Genomic DNA, 19,548 nt, shown 5'->3' with positions numbered 1-19,548 from the left:
GGTCAGATGATGCATTTCTTGTTCAGTCTCAGTCACTTTTGTTTTCATGGTCGAATCATAGGGTGCAGATGCCCATCCATGCTCGGATTGACAGATTCTATGTGGGTGACTGGGCTCTTGATAGAGGGGGGACAGTTTGCATTGCACCCGGTGTTTCCACTTCAGACCATTTTCCGGTAATTTTGTCCATCTCAGAGCCTCATCTGAGAGGACGGTCTCACAGTATCAAGATCCCCGATGCCTTATACACGGATGAGACTCTCACAGAGGCAGTGTTGGAGATCTGGGTTTCTCATATGCAGGGGGGTGGCCAGTCCTTCACATGTGGCCACAGCACTTGCCAGTATCAGCGACTTTTATCACTCCGTTGCTAGTGCTCGGCGAGGTGAGGTACTCAGGCGAGAGATCGGTATCCGCCGGCAATTGGCAGCCCTACAGAGGGAGGAGCAGAAACGACCATCAGATGCTTGGATACAGGAGCGCCTTGCTGCGGCAAGGGCTCACTTGCAGACCTTGCTTGATCAGAGAGCAGAGTATGCCTTCCATGCACGGGAGTCCTTTTGGATACAGATGGGAGCGAGAGTCAATAAACACTTTTTCTCTACACTTGGTCCCAGACATAGTAGAGAGAGTGTCAAGCAGCTTATTGACTCTGACGGCATTTTGCAGTTCCATCCGAAAACCGTCATGCATTTAGCGACAGCTTTCTATACCTCCCTACTTTCCGCAGATCCGAACTCACAGGCCAGAGAGGTGAAGTTTGGCAGAGTTTACCTGTGTTGGTCACCCCAGAGATGTTATGCTTACTTGATGCACGCTTTACCAACAAAGAATTCAAGACTACTCTCTCTGCCCTTCATAAGGGCAAATGCCATGGTTCCGATGGTCTTACTCCTTTTTTTATAGCCTTTTGGGATATGATAGGTGATCATATTACTTCAGCCCTGCAGGGCATTTGGGACTCGGGTGAGATGCCTGACTCACTGACCGAGGGACTCATTCACCTTATCCCGAAAGGTGGCAACATGAATTTTGTATCCCATTGGAGACCCATCACTCTTTTGGGCACTCTTTACAAAATCCTTGCCAAGGCGATCAGCATCCGATTACAGCCTTTTCTTCTAGACCTCATCCATGATACTCAGAGAGGCTTTGTGCATGGCAGGAGCATTTTTTATAATATCTTTTCCTTTTGGGAAGCCACAGAGTGGGCTATGCAGAGTGGGCAGAGGCTAGCAGTTTTACTCTTGGACTTCGAGAAAGCCTATGACAAAGTAGATTGGGGTTTTCTTGAGGGCACTCTTCTACGGTTTGGATTTTTAGATGCTTGGATCAGAGGGGTGGCCTCCCTTTACAGATCAGCCAGGTTTTGATTGGAGGGGTAAGGGGTGACAGGTTTCAGATTTCCAGATCAGTTCGTCAGGGATGCCCTTTAGCCCCCTTCCTCTTTCTTTTTGTGGCAGAAGCTATGAGTATCTTTCTGAGATCTCAGGGTGAGCTTTTTGGGCTGAGATTGCCCTTGAGACAGGAGCAGGAGCTTTTTGACTGTGAGTTGGCTGATGACACTGCTATTTTTATTAAGGCCTCTTCGTAGTCACTTGATTCTTTTCGGACAACCTTGGATATTTTTTACTCAGCTGCAGGGGCACACATTAACTGGCATAAATCCTTTGGGTTTTGGATCAGTGATGAGGACACTCCAGGCTGGGGAGTTGACATTGGTTTTTCCTGGATTTAGAGGGGTGTTCCTATCAGGTATTTGGGATGCCAGGTAGGATTGGACATCTCTCCAGCACAGCAGTTTGCCCCAGTACTAGAAAGTATAAGGAAAAAGCTCCTTTTCTGGAGCTCTGCCAAACTCGACCTTGCATCTAGAGTTGTTATAGTGAACCAGGTTCTCTTGGCCACCTCCTGGTTTGTGTGTTCTTGTTGGTGCCGGTCTAGGGATTGCATCACTCAGCTCATCAGACCAATCAGGAATTTTTTATGGAGTGGACTTGATGGCACAGCAGATGTTGCAGCAAGGGTGGCCTGGGAGACCATTATTCTCCCTACATGTGAAGGGGGCCTTAATGTCATTGACCCGGACTTGCAGTGCAGGGCATTGCTTTGTAAGGTGGTGGTGAGGGGACTCATGCCTGGGCAGGAACCTTGGAAGGATTTCTTTTTTGGACGCATTCAGGCTTGCACGCCAACCTTGGGAGATGATTGGGTGGACAGCCCTTGCTGGATTTTCACTTCAGCCCCTCTCAGATCTCCTACCTCTCCTCTCATGACTGCCATCCTGAAAGCTTGGGGGAGCTTCAGGAACACTCTTCGAAGGATTCCACCTTCTACCGTCGAAGAGATTGATAGGCAGCCGATCATTTGGAATGATAGTATTCTTGACGAGCATGCCAGACCACTAGGCACTTCCCATTACATGCAGTGGTCTAAATGGGAGAGAGGCCCCGCCTACACAGTAGGCACTTGGAAATCTTTTATTAGGCTACCGGAGGATCAGAGACTGCAGTCCGTGAGTCACCTCAGAGGGGTAGCATGCAGGATTCAGCAGATAGATGCAGCCATCCCGGTGGAATGGACAGTTGAGTTGCCTATTACTTCCACCACTTGGATGGGGGCTTTTTCGAGGACATCAGTTCCTTTACAGGTGATCGCTCTCCGAGGTCTTGGGGGGAGGTTTACTTTCTACATCCAAGGATGGCATTCTTCTTGAGGTTGCCTTTCAGCCTGTCAGGATTGCTGGTTTTGTGGACCATGGAGCGGGCTTGCAGTGGTACTTAGACCCCGACCCTCTGCTCTTGGCCTTGGGATCCTGGAGGTTGTGGTTATATGGAGGTGCACCTATCAGGTGCTTGCAGTGGGACCCAGGAGAGTGGGAGTGGACAGATCATGGGCACCGAGAGAGGGGGATTCCCTTCTTTCGTTTCACGGTTGGTAATGAAAGGAGATTTCAGCTGAACAGTAGGGGTTGGATTCCCTCCAGAGCCCCCCATTGGGAAAGCTTCTTCATCACCGCAGATTTGCGTAGAAATTTCTGGAGGAGTCTCTGGAAATCCCTCAGAAATAGAAAGATCACTCTTTTCTTTTGGTTTTCTAATCATGGAGGGATTGCAGTGAACCTGTGGAGATCACGATTTGGGGCTGATCCCACTTGTCCTCGATGTCATTCTGCAGAGTCGTCAGTGCGACATTGCCTTTGGGACTGCAGTCAGGCGAGGACTGTTTGGAAAGGGGTTGCTCGGATACTCAGCATCTTTCACACTTCCCCTTTCTTCATGACTTGGGGCTCGGTCGCATGGTTATCTCTGACCGGGCCCCAGGTGTTTTATGAGGGTGAGCCTTCTTCTTGGGCACTCTCGGTCCACCGGCAGGTGATAGAGCCCTGCTCTCTGCAGGATGTACCACTTACTCCCTTCAAAGCTTCTCATGTTTCAGTGGACACCTCTTGGGAGATTTTGGCTAGCATTTCCTCTTGGCACATTTGGAGAGCCAGATGTACTGAGGCCTTGGATGGCACCCAGATACACACATCACAGGTGTTCACGGGTATTTGGACTGACACGGTTCACACTTTGATAGCCATATGGGCTAGCATGCAGGGCCCTTCACGGCATCGTCTTCTAGAAGGACTATATTTCTTCGAGTTTGGAGGGGTTCTCCCTTTTTCTCGAAGGTTTCTACCGGATTGAGATGGCACTATCAGCCTCAATCCTTTCTTTTTGGCTCTTGAGCTTTTCGTGCATTGCATGATGTATCCTGTATGGAGCTTGCTCTAACGGTTTTTCTTTGATACTTAATAGAAGTCTCTTTTTGCAAAAAAAAAAAAAAGATTTCTAGGGATTTGCATGCTCTAGGAAAATTGAAATATGATAGACTCATCATTTTACAATTGAGATTCCACCAAAGGCACCTGGCTGCAATTGAGATTTGCCAAAACCACAAATTTGGAAATTGCGATTTGATCCAAAGGCTGAATTCCTGCAACCCTGCATTAGTTCGAGCCACCTGTCTTTCCCCCTACGTAGACATCTACTGCAGCTCCAACCACCTGTCCTGTCTGAAGCACCTTGCAGTTGCTGCCACATGGCATTCCAGCTCCAGGTGCCTATCTTTTGCATGGTTTGTATGCCCCGACTTCCCGTATTGCTCCAAACAAACATTGAGTTTGTTGTTGCTTCTTGCAACTCCTGGTCGGCCAAGTAGCAGCCAGGTAAAAGAATCGGCAGGTTAGAAACAGGTGACTGATTTTAATGGCAGCGAGATATAGAGAAGCAGCAAATGTAGGATCAGGTGGCGCACAAAAGTATAATAATGGCAGCTAGATTTGAAGACAATGTTGTGCAGCAGCAATTACTAACCTACTTCGTGATAGGTGATGGTTTGGAGCATCTGAGATGTACTCCTCCTAGGAGTAACAGCATCAGTTCTTAGGTGGTGGTAGAAGTTGTAGCAGTGAGAGCAGCAACATGCTGAGAAAGAGTAGCAGACTTAACATATCATCTTCATCCAAAAATGGCGATAGAACTCCTCATACGACAACAATTGTCATCCGTTACAGAGCTTAAAAATATGGCAGCAATTTTTACCTGATGTGCATCTACTGTAAACAGCTAGGGAAGAACTGTATGAAGACAGAAGCCTTTTCTGCACACCAGGAGAAAATAGGCCGGCAATGTGTAAAAAATAGCTGCGCAATGGATGCTTAGGAGCAGGCCAAGCAAATGAATCAAGCAAATCTGGTTCTGCCCCAAAATGGCTGTGCCTTGATAGAGCCAAAAAATGGCGATGGCGGTAGTGCTGCCAAGAACTAGGGAACGGGGAAGATCTTCCTTTAAGAGATGGTGTCGACTTGCACAGACAAACATGAGATCCGACCTAGCTCTGATATCACAGGGGAATCAATGCAGGAGATCACATGATGAGATGCAAAGGCGTGAGGCAAAGTACTCATTCAGATTGATATTGATAGCAAGTACAATGGCCTCTTTTATAGGCTAGAGGTAGCCTTATCTTCCCACACTATCATCACTGATGCTATCAGTAGTGAAGAGTATCTTACTGACATCATAGATGATGTCACACACAAATCAAATTATGACCATCTCAATTTGAAAGGTCACTTGACCCTCCAAGCGCACACTAGACCGAATAACCCTTTTACACTAGAGCACTAACTAGAACCCTGCTCACACTACTTAGCTCCAAAATAACCCAACAGTTGTCTTCACAGAATTCCTAGCTACATTCACATTCTCTCTTCCTATATGGTCTGAAGAAGCTCCATTGGATGTGTTTATTTTTTCATGTCCCAACGCTTTCATAATATATGCTATATAGAGGAATTGGCAATACATTGTCTTGAAAGGAGCCTTCATTTTGGGAACAACTTCTCGACTTGATCCTTTCTTCCTTGAGTTTATTCCATATTGGTTTTCCATACTTAGTCCTTAGCCCTAGGCTTAGGCGTACTCTCTCTCTCTCTCTCTCTCTCTCTCTCTCTCGCTCTCACTCTCGCTCACACACACTTTTTTTTAATAGTGAAAGCAATGATTGTTTATATAACAAGAAAAGCCACCTCAAAGCGAGGAGCTAGAAATTACATCAGCTGAAAATCTCTGTATATGCTAAATATACATCATGATCGATGTAGTGAGTCTGCAAGCAGTCACAAAAAGATTGTTGCAGAGAACGCTTGAAGAAAGAAAATAAATAAAATGTTGGATCACCAAAGACTTTACAATTCCTATTTATCCACAAACTGCAAAGTGCCCAATAACGAACCCAAACAAAGAAAAGATCAAACTCCTGAATGCACAGATGAAAACCAAAGATCCAGAAGAATTTCCACACACACACACACACACACACAAGGAAGCAAGTAAAAAAAAGAGATGTGAGTACCATTTCTTGGCACTTTTTTGCAGCATGGATAACTTCATCCAAACTTCCTGTAGGTGTTTTTGTGAGCTGCGCCAATCGTGTCTCGTTTGAACTCAATAGTGTGATGCATTTAAACAGGTCTTCAGGAATGGGTGCTTCTAGAGATCCTGCATCAAGAATAACTGGCACATTTGCACTTCTGGCAATCTGCAAATATAACATGAGTGCAATCAGACACATTTGAAAAGAGTGATTGAACATAGGAGCAATGACTAAGATAGCTTTAGATAGAGAAATTTTTAAAAAACAGATCATATCACAATACTTCTATGGTCAATATCAAACTATTGGGTTGATCCAACTGGAAACCCCAACCTTGGTCATTTGACTAATGGTGTTGTGAACCAATAGCACCAAACAAAACAAATATGCAAATGATTGAATCCTAATTTATAAATTTCACAATCACTAAAAGAATTTACATGAGATTGGCAATCTGATGTGGAAACAGTGCACTTGAGATAAAATTTATTATGTTGATGCCTGAATGCAATCAAACGTTATGAGGGAGATTGTTCTTTATAATATTTCAATTTGCTGACATGAAGAGTGCCCTAAATTACTACAGGGTTGAGGTGGCACTTTCAGCCTCAGCCTTGGTTGTTTTCCACCTCACTCTGAGGGGGGTTTTTATTTATCCTCATGATTTCATGATGTATTCCGCTTTGAGCTTGCTCTCGCGGGTTTTTTCTCTTACTTAATAGAAGTTTCTTTCTTGAAAAAAAAAAAAGAGTGCCCTAAATTCTCCATGAATCTGCTAATATCAGCCTACTATAAAATCTGTTTTTGACAAGAAAAACTGTTTGATAATTCACTGCCAGATTTACCTATTTTTTTGTGATCTTCAACTAATTTGATTCTTCATTGGAAGAACCCTATCTCCTACTTGGAACTGCTTGACAGCAAGGAATATTGCTTCAAAGAGAGGTGGACCACCTTCCATTTTAAGGTCATATCCCTGCTTAGCTAGTGAGTGGGGGAGATGATTGAGAGATCCTGACATCACATTGTCCCCCAGGCAGTGCTCTTCTCAGCTGGTGGAGGATGATGTCTAGGAGGCAGTGACGACTTGATACTATGACATATCCGGGTGCATGGGAAGACCTCAGAGCAAGTCTGAGATTCTGCATGGCCTGGCTTGCAAGCACCTTTTTACATTCTCACAAATTGAGGAATTCGATGGTTTGTGTAGTCCATCACCTGCACCTGCTCCCCTATCATTGAAGTGAGCTAGAAGCAGGCTGCAAAGCAGCCAGTATCTGCTTCTTCTTATCGGTGAGCTCACAGATAGCTGATCTTATATTGTTTGTCAAGCATAATATATTAGTTCCAATAGAGCTATCATTAGGTTACTTGCCTTGACTACAGGCTGCTTACAACCTTCTACTCATATATCTACCAAACAAGTCTCCCTTCAAAATTATGAATGATCAAACCCTTCCAGATGTATTCATGTAAATTGAGGGAAGGGTTCTTGCTGCTGACCAATTTGCAGAGAATATGTCAAAGGGTAAAGAACAAATTAAGAAGGCTCAATTTAAACATACAGAGATATGTGATGAGATGATATGGAGTTGACATTGCTACATCTCCAGAGCTGAGGGGCCGCTCCATAAGCAGTGTGAGATCATCTCCTCAGCCCCGATTGTGCCACACTGATATGTGGAATCCAAGGACCTATGGAAAGGCCTCCATGCACCACTAGAGAAAAGTAGTAGGAGATCTTCTTCCACCAGTGACTGGCCCAAAGCCATGATTGGAATCTAGGTTTCCTACTTTAGCCTATCCAAAACATCTTGTACCCCACTCCATGATTGAAATTTGCTACATAAGAGAAGTTGCTAGTTACAGCTGTTTTCTTACACAGGTAGAGTAGAAGGGGGTTTGGACTCTGGAGCGCAAATCGTGCGCAGTAGTTTTCTGCTAAAGAGAAGCTGATAGCTACAGTCGTTTGCTTACACAGGTGGTGTAGGAGGGAGTTTCGAGGGAAAATATGCAGGTTTGTATGACACCACCCCAGAGGCATCAGTAGCTACAAACCACCCGCAACATCAATGTCACAGCAATGACTCCCAACATCTGAACTGTCTGACTCAGCAGTTAGAGAGTGACCCAATACTTTCTCACGTCTTTTAAGTAGAGACTTCTCCTGATTTCAGCTAGAATCTTGAGATTAGACACAATGGGTCCTTGCTCTGAATCCTCTCCCTTTTTGGGAGTATACCTCAGCCCTCAGTTAGCCTTATGCTGTCTAAATTCTTAGAGACTTGGACTCATCTCATGTGATGCCAGTACATCAATCACATTGTAAAAAAGAGTATTCACTAGATCATCCTGGGCAGTCACCAACTCAAACCCTTACTTCATTAGAGTGAGAATTGTTAGATCAAGAAACCCGATCTAGTTAGATCAAGAAACCAGGAAAACTTTATTTGCTCCATCTTGTTACCTATGAAGTCTCCCAGATCAATGCTCTATTTGGAGGCTCAGGTAGGTAATGCCCATGAAATTTTAAAGATCCATCATCGATTATAATGTAGTTCTCTTACACTTGGACATCCTCAAGGTCATAGTCAATGAGCTGTTCTCACTCCCGTCTAAGATGATCACCCTTCCATCTCTGTAGGGACACTTGCCTTGTTCTCTGCCTTCACCTCATCAGGTGACTGGCCTCGTCAGTAAGCCTTCTCTCATTGTTTTCATCAATGTCAAAAAAGTGGGAGAACCTTCCTCTTTGCCCAAAACCTGGCATCAAATATAGGATGATCCACCCCTACTTCATTCTCGTTCTCAGAAACAATGCCGGCGCCAAAAGAACAGTGGAAGAGCCCCTTGACCTGATCTTCGTTTGGCAGACTCAGTTCTTGCTGCTCAATCAAGGAAGCCCCTCCCTCTCCCCATCAACTCACGCAACCCCCATTGCTTGACATGGAATCTTGAGTGCCTCCTACTTCAGAGGTTACCTCTTTTTGAGGTTCATGCTCCACTCTATTCTCAGCTCCAGAGTTTCTTTCTGCATTAGGCCTTGTGCATTCCTTACAAACAATTCCTAGCACAGTTTTTCCAGAGTATTTCATGGGAAATGGGACTCCACTTTAGTTCCTCTTCCAGCAATCGATGTGACTGAATCAACCAGGTTTGACATTTGGTGCAAGACTCAGTTTTTGCAACTTGATCAAGGCAGTCCCTCCCTCTTCTCCACGTGCTCAATTTTCATGCTCCCCTATCAGATCCAGAGTTTCTTTCTGCATTAGGCCTTGTGCATCCCTTACAGACAGACAGACAGACAGTTTTTTCAGAGCATTTCATGGGTGTCAGCCTGCCCTATAGGTTTAGAGTTACATTCTCCAAGAGACAGTCAGTTTTTTCAGAGTATTTCATGGGTGTCAGCCTGCCCTATAGGTTTAGAGTTACATTCTCCAAGACCTGAGGGAGTCTCTTTCTCTGGACTCTTGTTTAGTTCCTCTTCCGGCAATTGACGTGACTCAATCAACCTAGTGTCTTGTTGCTTCTTCCCTTTTATGACTTCTTAGACTCTGTTGTAGCTTGATGTCAAGAGCTCATTTTTAGGATCCCCCACCTCTATCAAGGAATCTTGGCTCCCAGAGGTAACATTTGATAGTCCATGTAAATTGTTTTCCAAGGACCTTTTAAAGAAAGGGTAAGGCCGTACATACAAAACATGCACGTATGATGACAACAACATAATGGAAACAATAACTTTGAATGTTGTTGAAAACAAACAATCATTGTCCTTCATCCCCTCTTCTTTGCACTTGTAGGCCCCCTAGGATACCTAAACAAGACATTTCATGAAAAAAGACTTCTATTAAGTATGGAATAAAACCCCCCAAGGAGCAGAAATCATGGCAAGAAATACATCATGCATAGCATGAAAATAAACTGAAAGGTAGGGCTCTAGTCAACCAAAAAACCAGGACGAAGGCTGAAAATGCCATCTCAATCCTATAGTAACCCCTCTGAGAAAAAGGGACAACTAGATATCTTGGCAATAGCAGCCCTGAAAGACCCATTGGGTCTTCTTGGAGGGGACCATAAACTTCTTGAACCAGTGGGTATGAGGATTTCTGTTGTTTATGTAAGCAACTCCAGCTAGATGTTGATTTTAGGTCACAAGGAGGAGGCTCTCTCTCTCTCTCTCCTCCCCAGTGAAGAGGCGCTGCCCCTTGGCCCCTTTTCTATTTTTTGTTCATGATGGAGGGCCTCTTTTTTGTTTTTTGTTCACAATGGCGGCATTGGGCTATTTCCTTATCGGTCTAGCGGGCATGCAGCTACATGATGAGGAGATATTCGACTCAAGAGTGTTAGGAAATGGCGTCAAGATGAGTCAGTTTGGTGTGTTCTAGTGAGTTTAAGTGTGAGTTCTAGTCTAGTGTGTCCTATGGATGCCACGTGTCACATTGGGAGTTACCCAATATGCATTGGTGTTCATATGTGTGTGTGTGCTCTATATAAGAGTTGTACTTGTCTAGTGTCAAATCAATCAAGTATCAAGGTACAAGCTCTTTCGTCTACATGTGAGTACTTTCATTTTGTTCATTGCTTTAGTCATTTTATTTCCATTTCATTAAGTCTCTCTTTGAGTATCACTATCTCTCTCCCTAGTCCACCCTACCTCCCTTCCTACCTTCCCCTTCTTCTTCCTCTACCTAGAGCATGAGAGAAGCCCGCAAATGGAAGCTCCCCTCTCCTCCAAGGTAGAGCCTCCCTTCCATCAGCTACACCTTCCAGACCTATGCCTCGCATTCGGCCGCTCCTTTAGCCTCACCATCAGGTGCAAATCAGCCGTACAGCCAGCCCATACAGCGATACAGGCTGTACGGGCTGGTGCGCCGTACAACAGGCCTACTGATCTGTTGTACCAGCCCTCCGTACGCTTCTACCAAGCTGTCCGTATAGTTGTACCTGCCCGTCCGCCTTGGAGCTGCTACCCTCGGGACTGCTGCTCACGCTCCTGCCCTTGCCATCAGCCTCAAGACTGCCGCCAACAATAGCTGCTTCAGCCTTGATTACCGCGCCATTTGCAGCTGCTTCTAGCCTCGGGATGCACGCCCAAACCTGCTGCTAATTCCCGTGCGCACTTCCATCTACTACATCAATTGAAGTACCATTTGCAGCTGCCAACTGCCTTGATTGGTGCCCCCGATTTGCTGCTCCATCTACCACTTCTGCCCGTTGGATTTCTAGCTGTGGGAGCTACTAGTCCACCACTTCACTACCTTAGATCGATTTGGTACCATGGAGGCTCGTCCTCGTGGAGAAGTCATATCATGTAGGGAGAAAGCATTGGCTTGTATCGGTATGAGGTTGGATAACAAATTACTTCGTTACTTTGACCCCACTGCTTCAGCCACGGAAATCAAAGCCAAGTTCGAGAATCTTTACGTCACATCTACTAGACCTGACCGACAAGCTTTATCTATTGTTTTGCATGATCTATCCAAAGTAATAGATAATGGTTAGTAATATTTGGGTACTTTGCCCTGGGTTGTTTCCAAAAAATGAATGAAATAAATGATGTGTGTTAAGTTAATAAGGTTCTTTGCCTTGGATAGTCCTCCTAGAATGATGTTTTTTTTTTTTGTGTGTGACTTCATGTCCCTCATGAGTCCCTGGAGTCAAGATGGGGATGTACTGTGGGAGCCATGTATTGGCATTGATAGGGTCTAGTTATCAAGCTTGGCATATGAGCTCCAGGATGGTGATGCATTGGTTTCCTAGAACGATGAGTTGGTCATGCATCCATGCTGAGACATGAGCCTCTTTTTTATTTTTTTTCAAGAAAATTACTTCATTAAGTATGCATGAAAACTGCAAGAGCAAGCTCAAATGCAGGAGTACATCATGCAATGCATGAGGAAAAAACAGTTCAAAATGAGCTAATAAAAAACCAAGGCGGAGGCTGAAAATGCCACCTCAACCCTGAGGGAGACTCAAAGAAGAAAGGAGATCCTCTCCAAACTCTGAAAAAAGTAACTCTCCTGGCAGTGGTTGCTCTAGAAGATCCCTGCATGCTCGCCCATATGGCCATCAAAGTGTGTACTGTGTCGGTCCAAATACTGGCCATAGACCTGGATACCCTCCATAGCTTCTGTACACCTAGCTCTCCAAATATGCCAAGCTGCAATGCTAGCCAGAATCTCCTAAGACGTGTCTACTGAGGCATGAGCAGCTCTGAAAGGAGTGAAGGGAACATCCTAGAGGGAACAAGACTCCACTGAGTGTCGTCGTACAATGAGAGTTGGATCTAGATCATGTCCCTCGAAAAACACCTGAGGGCCAGTACGAGATAACCAAGCCACTGAACCCTAGGTCATATAGAAAGGTGTTGTATGAAAGATACTGAAAATCCTAGCAACACCTTTCCAGATCATCCTCGCCTCCTTCCTCCACGAGTGCAGGTCTTCTTCGCACTTCTCGGCCAGACTTGCTTCTCAGGAACTCTTTTTCGACACTGACTGATTCGGCGACTTTCATAGATGAGGAGAAGTTTGTGCCCTCTACCTTAGGGGTCTCGGTCATTGGGATTCCTTTTGACAAGGCCTCCCCCTCAGCAGGTGTAGGGATCCTTTCACCTGTTGAGTTTCCTGCCCTCAGCAGGAGTGTTTCGGCCCAGGGGAAGCTGGTCTCCTCTACTAGGTCGGGTAAGCCTTTCCATCCAGCATCCTCCTGTCGATGAGGATAGTCAGCTGGAACATACAGGGCCTAGGCGGCATTCCACACCGTCGCCGTAGGCAACTGCAGCTTCATCCAGGTGTCACTGGAGGTGCTATTAGGAACACAAGTTGGATGCCAGTGATTGCTCTAAGTCTAGCAAACTGCTTTCTGGTCATACTTTTTGGTCGCCTGCCTTGGGCACCAGGGGGGGCACTTCTATTTCAATTTCGCAGTTGGTTCTCCCCTTGGTTGTTGGACACGAGTCATTATTCCATCTAGAGCTCAGTGGATTATTCTCTTGATTGGAGGGTGTAAGGTTGGTTTCCTTAACCTGTATGCCTCCAACATTAGAGGGGAACGTGTCTTTATGTGGAAGGATTTTCTCTCCTGGGCCCCCATTGCGGATTCATGGGTGATTGGAGGTGACTTTAACATGGTTGAGTTACCGTCAGACAAAAAAGGGGGTAGAGAAGGAGGACTTCACTCTTTGGAGAGAGCAGCTTGGGATGCCTTCCTTTTTCACTACTGTGGCAGAGATACTTGGTTGGACGATGCCTTTCTTATTCAGCCACAGTCCCTCCTATTCTCTTGGTCGAACAGGAGACAGCAGATGCCTATTCATGCAGATATTGACAGATTCTATCATGCACGTATTGACAGATTCTATGTACATGATTGGGCACTTGACAGAGGTGGATCGGTATGCATTGCTGCTGGGATTTCCACTTCAGACCACTTTCTTGTTGTGCTGGCTATCTCAGAGCCTCACTTGAGAGGCCGATCTACCAGCATCAGGATTCCGGATGCCTTGTACATAGAGAAGGACCTTACAGAGGCAGCCCTGCAGATATGGGTTTCTCATGTCCAAGGTGGGCAGCCATTGCCATCACAGGTAGCTGCTGCACTTTCTGGTATCAGCGACTTCTACCTCTCAGTTGCTTGTACCACGAGACGAGATATTCTTATACGTGAGATTGGTGTTCGCCAGCAGTTGGCAGCTTTGCAGAGGGAAGAGCAGAAACGGCCTTCAGATGCTTGGATTCAGGAGCGCCTTGCTGCAGCAAGGGCTCATTAGCAGGTATTGCTTGATCAAAGAGCAGAGTATGCCTTTCATGCACGGAAGTCCTTCTGGATTCAGATGGGTGGCAGAGTCAATAAACACTTTTTCTCTACTCTTGGCCCTAGACATAGTGGAGAGAGTGTATCCCAACTTATTGACTCACATGGGGTTTTACAGACAGATCCTGATGATGTCTTGCGCATAGCTTCAAATTTTTATGCCGCCCTTCTTACTGCTGATCCCGAGGCACGGGATAGAGAGGATGCTAGACAGGTTATTTGGTAGAGCATCCCTTTGTTGGTGAAACCGGATATGCATGTTTGCTTGATGCACCTTTCACCAACACAGAGTTTAGGACTGCACTTTCAGCCCTTCACAAGGGCAAGTGCCCAGGTTCGGATGGCCTTACCCCCTCTTTTTTCATTGCATTCTGGGATATGATTGGAGACTACATTACTTCAGCCTTGTAGGGTATTTGGGACTCTGGTGAGATGCCCGGGTCACTTACAGAAGGTCTCATCCACCTTATCCCGAAAGGAGGTCGCAGAAATCTAGTGTCCCAATGGAGGCCTATCACACTTCTAGGGACTTGTTACAAAATTCTGGCCAAGGCAATCAGCCTCTGATTGCAGCCCCTTCTCCCAGATCTTATTCATGAAACTCAGACGGGATTTGTGCATGGCAGAAGCATTTTTTATAACATTTTCTCTTTCTGGGAAGCCTCAGAGTGGGCCATGCAGAGCGGTCAGAATCTAGCCATTCTACTTTTGGATTTTGAGAAAGCTTATGACAGAGTAGATTGGGGTTTTTTGGAGGGCACCCTTCTACGTTTTGGGTTTACTAATGCTTGGATCAGAGGTGTTTCCTCCTTGTATAGATCAGCCCACAGCCAGGTACTTATTGGTGGGGTAAGGGGTGAGAGATTTCAGATTTTCAGATCAGTCCGTCAGGGATGCCCCCTTGCTCCTTTCCTTTTTTTATTCGTGGCCGAAGCTATGAGTATCTATGTTAGATTTCAAGCTGACATCATTGGGCTGAGACATCCCATTAGAAGGGAAGAAGAGTTACTTGACAGTGAGTTGGCAGATGACACAGCAGTTTACTTGGATGCCACTCCACAGACGCTCACTTCTTTCAGGACAGCATTGGATTTATTTTGCTTGGCGGCGGGGAGTCCAAGAGTAGAATGGCCAATCTCTGGCAGCTCTGCATGGCCCATTCTGAGGCCTCCCAAATATTATCAAAAATACTTCTGCCATGCACAAACCCTGTCTGCGTGTCATGAATCAAATCTGGAAGAAAAACCTGTAGCCGTAGACTAATGGCTTTCACCAGAATATTGTAAAAAGTGCCCAATAGAGTGATGGGTCTCCATTGAGACACAAGATTCCTATTACCCCCCTTTGGGATGAGATGAATGAGACTATCTGTAAGTGAGTCCGGCATCTCACCAGAGTCCCACACGCCCTGTAGGGCTGATGTAATGTGATCACCAATCTGCTTCCAAAAAGTAATAAAAAAGGAGGGGGTAAGTCCATCTGAACCTGGGCACTTGCCCTTGTGAAGGGCAAGTAATGCAGTCTTGAATTCTGCATTGGTGAAAGGTGCATCCAGAGAAACATACATCTCATCCTTCACTAATACAGGGATACACTGCCAAATAACCTCTCTGGCATCATCAATGTCCTGTGTGCTTGGATCTGCAGTAAGAAGGGATGCAAAAAAATCTAAAGCTACACGCATGACAGCATCAAGATCTGACTGTAACACCCCGTCTAAGTCAACAAGCTGCGAAACACTATCTCTACTATGTTTGGGCCCATGAGTAGAGAAAAAGTGTTTGTTGACCCTACCGCCCATCTGAATCCAAAAGGATTCCCGTGCATGAAAGGCATATTCTGCTCTCTGATCCAACATGTCTGCAAATGAGCCCTTGCTACAGCAAGGCGCTCCTGAATCCAAGCATCTGTGGGCCTCTTCTGCTCTTCCCTCTAAAGGGACGCTAACTACTGGCGTATACCAATCTCACATCTGAGAATCTCACGTCTCCTAGAATCAGCGACGACTGTATGATAATAGTCACTAATTCCGGATAAGGCTGCAGCTACCTAAGATGAGTGGACAGCTCCACCCTGTATGTGAGAAACCCAAATCTGTAAAATATCCTTCGTAAGGCTCTCCTCTACATAAAAAGCATCCGGAATCCTGACACTGGCAGAGCGTCCTCTCCGATGAGGCTCAAGAATCTGCAACACCACTGGAAAATGATCTGAGGTGGAAACCTCAGTAGAAATGCACACAGATCCTCCTCCGTCAAGTGCCCAATCGTCTACATAAAATCTATCAATCCGTGCATGAATGGGCATGTGTATTCTCTTGTTCGACCAAGAGTACAGGAGTGACTGTGGCATAATATGAAAGGCATCATCCAACCAAGTGTCCCTACCACTGAACTGAAAGAGGAAGGCATCCCAGGCTGCCCTCTCCAAAGAATGAATTCCATCCTATCTGCCTCCCTTTTTGTCTGAAGGCAACTCAACCATGTTGAAGTCGCCACAATGATCCAAGAATCTACAATGGGGGCCCAAGAGAGTAGCTCCTTCCAAAGGGAGATCCACTCCCCTCTGTCGTTGGGAGCATAAAGATTGAGAAGACCAATCTTACGCCCTCCAATCAAAATAATGATCCATTGAGCTCCAGAAGGGGAGATAATACCATGACCAGCAACCAAGGGGAGAATAGAAAGAGAGACCGAAATGCAAGTACCTCCCCTTGTGCCCATAGCAGGCGACCAGAAGGTATGTCCTGAAAGCAGTTTGCCAAACTTAGAGAAATCAATGGCATCCAGCCTGTGTTCCTGGATAAAAAGGATATCAATAGCACCTCCAATGATGCCTAGATGAAGCTGGCTCTGGATCAGCTGCCTACGGCGACGGTGTGGAACTCCGCCTAGGCCCTGTATGTTCCAGCTGACTATCCTCATCGACAGGAGGATGCTGGATGGAAAGGCTTACCTGACCTAGTAGAGGAGACCAGCTTCCCCTGGGCCGAAACACTCCTGCTGAGGGCAGGAAACTCAACAGGTGAAAGGATCCCCACACCTGCTGAAAGGGAGGCCCTGTCAGAAGGAATCCCAATGACCAGGACCCCTAAGGTGGAGGGCACAAACTCCTCATCATCCATGAAAGTCGCCGAATCTGCCAGTGCCGAAAAAGAATTCATGATAAGCAAGTCTGGCCGAGGAGTGCCAAGAAGACGTGGACTCGTGGAAGATGGAGGAGAAGGACCTGCCAGGCCTCTATCAGCAGAATTGGAGCTGGGGGTTGAGGAGGCCTCTGGCTAGGGTGAAGAGGAATCAGGAGCCTTCATCTGCGCATGCACTTTCTCGGTTGTCCTGAATGTGGCAGGAACAGTCTGCGGGGAAGTACTTGTAGCCCCCTCGTGGTCAAAAACCAAGGGGTCTTCCTCATTGGGAGACATTTGATATCACTGCGGATCTGCAGAGGTGCTTTTGGAGGAGACTCTGGAAATCCCACAGGAATAGAAAGATCACTATCTTCTTTTGGCTTTCTATCCATGGTGGGATTGCAGTGAACCTTTGGAGGTCCAGGTTCGGAGCTGACCCTACTTGCCCTCAATGCCTCTCTGCTTCGGAGACTATTCAGCATTGCTTATGGGATTGCAGACAGGCGAGGATGATTTGGATGGGGGTAGCCAGGATTTTCAGTCACTTTGCCCACTCCCCATTTTTTATGACATGGGGCTCAGTGGCTTGGCTTTCTCTTACAGGACCTCAGGTTTTTTATGAGAGATTTGACTCCTCTCGGGCCATTTCGGTTCGACATCATCGGACTGAGTCCTGTTCGTTGGATGTGGTACCACACCTTCCTTTTACAGCTGTACATGCCTCTGTGGATACTTCTTGGGAGATTCTAGCGAGCATAGCATCCTGGCATATCTGCAGAGCCAGATGCACAAAGGCTTTGGAGGGTACTCAGGTTCATCCCTCGCACACATTGGCTAGTATCTGGACAGACACCGTATATACTTTGATGGCCGTATGGACTAGTATGCAGGGAGACTCCCGTGCAGCCTCAGCTAGGAGGACTCCTTTCTTCAGGGAATGGAAGGATTCTCCTTTCTTCTCTGAGACTACTACAGGGTTGAGGTGGCACTTTCAGCCTCAGCCTTGGTTGTTTTCCACCTCACTCTGAGGGGATTTTTTGTTTATCCTCATGATTTCATGATGTATTCTGCTTTGAGCTTGCTCTCGCGGGTTTTTTCTCTTACTTAATAGAAGTCTTTTTCTTGGAAAAAGAAAAAAAAGAAACCAAGGGGTCAGAAACCAAAGTGACTGTGGTTGGTGGATCTAAAGGCCCCTCCTGATGTGGAACTGTAGTGTCTGGGGCTGCAGCAACATCCACCTCTGGAGTCTGGAAGGCGTCTGTCTGAACAGGATCAAAAGTCTCCTCCTGAGGTAAGGGAGCCGCTCTGATAGCTCTCCATCGTGGTACTGGGTGTGCTGTGGGCATTGGGCACCCTGCTGCCCCTGGTGGTCCTGGGGTGCGCGAAGCAGGGCGCCTTGTTGCTCTTGGCGGTCCTAGATGCATAGTACAGGGTGCTGGGGAGGTGCAATCGTGGTAGTACGTGAAGGAGCCGCACCAGAAGACCTCTTGGGTCTTTTTCTCTTCCTTGGGCAGTCTCTAGCAAAGTGCCCAAGGGTCCTGCAAATCCTGCACTGGTCCTGTCTACCTGAAATCTCGACTCTCTATCGAAAGAGAGAGCCATCTGGACGCTGAAGCATAATGTGGTCATCTGAGATGTTAGGGTCAGAGACAATGACCCTAACACGAGGCACCTCGTCTACACTGACTGCCTTTGCCGAGGAAGAAGGCATGCCAGGAAGGGATGGGATCTTAGTGACCACTCCGAATGTGGCTCTGATAGTGGCAAGCAGTCGATGGTAGACCTGAGGAAGACCAGGAAATCTAATGAACAGTGATGTGACCTGCCTGTCCTGCTCGACCGGATCGAAGCCCAAGGTGTACGGTAAAAGAAAGATCCTCCTCGAACCCAAAGCCAGGGGATTAGCTTTGAGAACAAGGGTTGTGGACTCGTGGGAGTCGAAAACCACTTGGAAGAATCCACGTCCCAAAAGTCGAATATCCCTGAGGTGTGGGGCGAGGTCTCCTGGTAACGCCGCTAGCATCCAGTCTCTAGCCTGTGATCTGGAAGGGTGTGACCCAAAGATGCGGGCGAAAAGTGATGTGGAGCCCTCTAATTCCACATATTTCTTGAGCTGCTGCAGCTCGTCTTCTGAAAAAATGACGGTTCTCGCGGCAGGTGGAGGTGGATGGAGATTGGCTGAATGGGGATCCATTCGCCAATCGATGTGAAAAGGCCGATTCCAACACTTGAAAAGCTCCGTCCGTGAAACTACTGCCCAGGACGCCCTGAACGCGGGCGCAGGAAGAAGGAGAAAGAGAGGATAGGAGAGAGGGGAAGGGAAGGAGAGGATAGACTGAAGGAGGAGACGGAGGTAGGCTGAGGGGGAGGCGTGGGGAGCTAAGTTAGGAAGGAAGGGGGCAAGGAGAAAGAGGGAGGAGGTTTTTTTTTCTTTCTTTTTTTTTCCAGGGGGGTCTCCTTGGGGGGGAGAGCAGCGGGGGGGGAGAGGGAGGGGGAGGGAGGGGGGTGGGGGAGGAGAAGGGGGCGGGGGGGCTGGCGGGGGAGAGGGAGGGCAGGGGAGAAGGGGGCAGCGGGGAGGGGGAGAGCAGCTGGGGGGGGGAGAGGGAGGGCAAGGGAGGGGGGCAGGGGAGGAGAAGGGGGTGGGGGGGCTGGCAGGGGAGAGGGAGGGCGGAGGAGAAGGG

General features: G+C 46.9%; 1 protein-coding gene across 1 annotated transcript in view; it reads right to left on the bottom strand.

Annotated features, from left to right (window-relative positions):
* Positions 1-19,548, bottom strand: part of LOC147905931 (ribokinase-like) — a 78,555-nt gene that overhangs the window by 4,696 nt on the left and 54,311 nt on the right. Inside the window, exon 3 of the mRNA XM_087382331.1 lies at positions 5,905-6,090. Within this exon, the coding sequence (XP_087238457.1) occupies positions 5,905-6,090 (186 nt within the window). The remainder of the gene's footprint in view (positions 1-5,904; positions 6,091-19,548) is intronic.

The sequence above is a fragment of the Dipteris shenzhenensis genome, chromosome 1, assembly GCF_047967505.1.
Source record: "Dipteris shenzhenensis isolate YYH24624 ecotype China chromosome 1, Dip_SZ_1.0, whole genome shotgun sequence".
Taxonomy (NCBI): domain Eukaryota; kingdom Viridiplantae; phylum Streptophyta; class Polypodiopsida; order Gleicheniales; family Dipteridaceae; genus Dipteris; species Dipteris shenzhenensis.
This window is presented reverse-complemented; position numbering and strand designations above follow the sequence as displayed.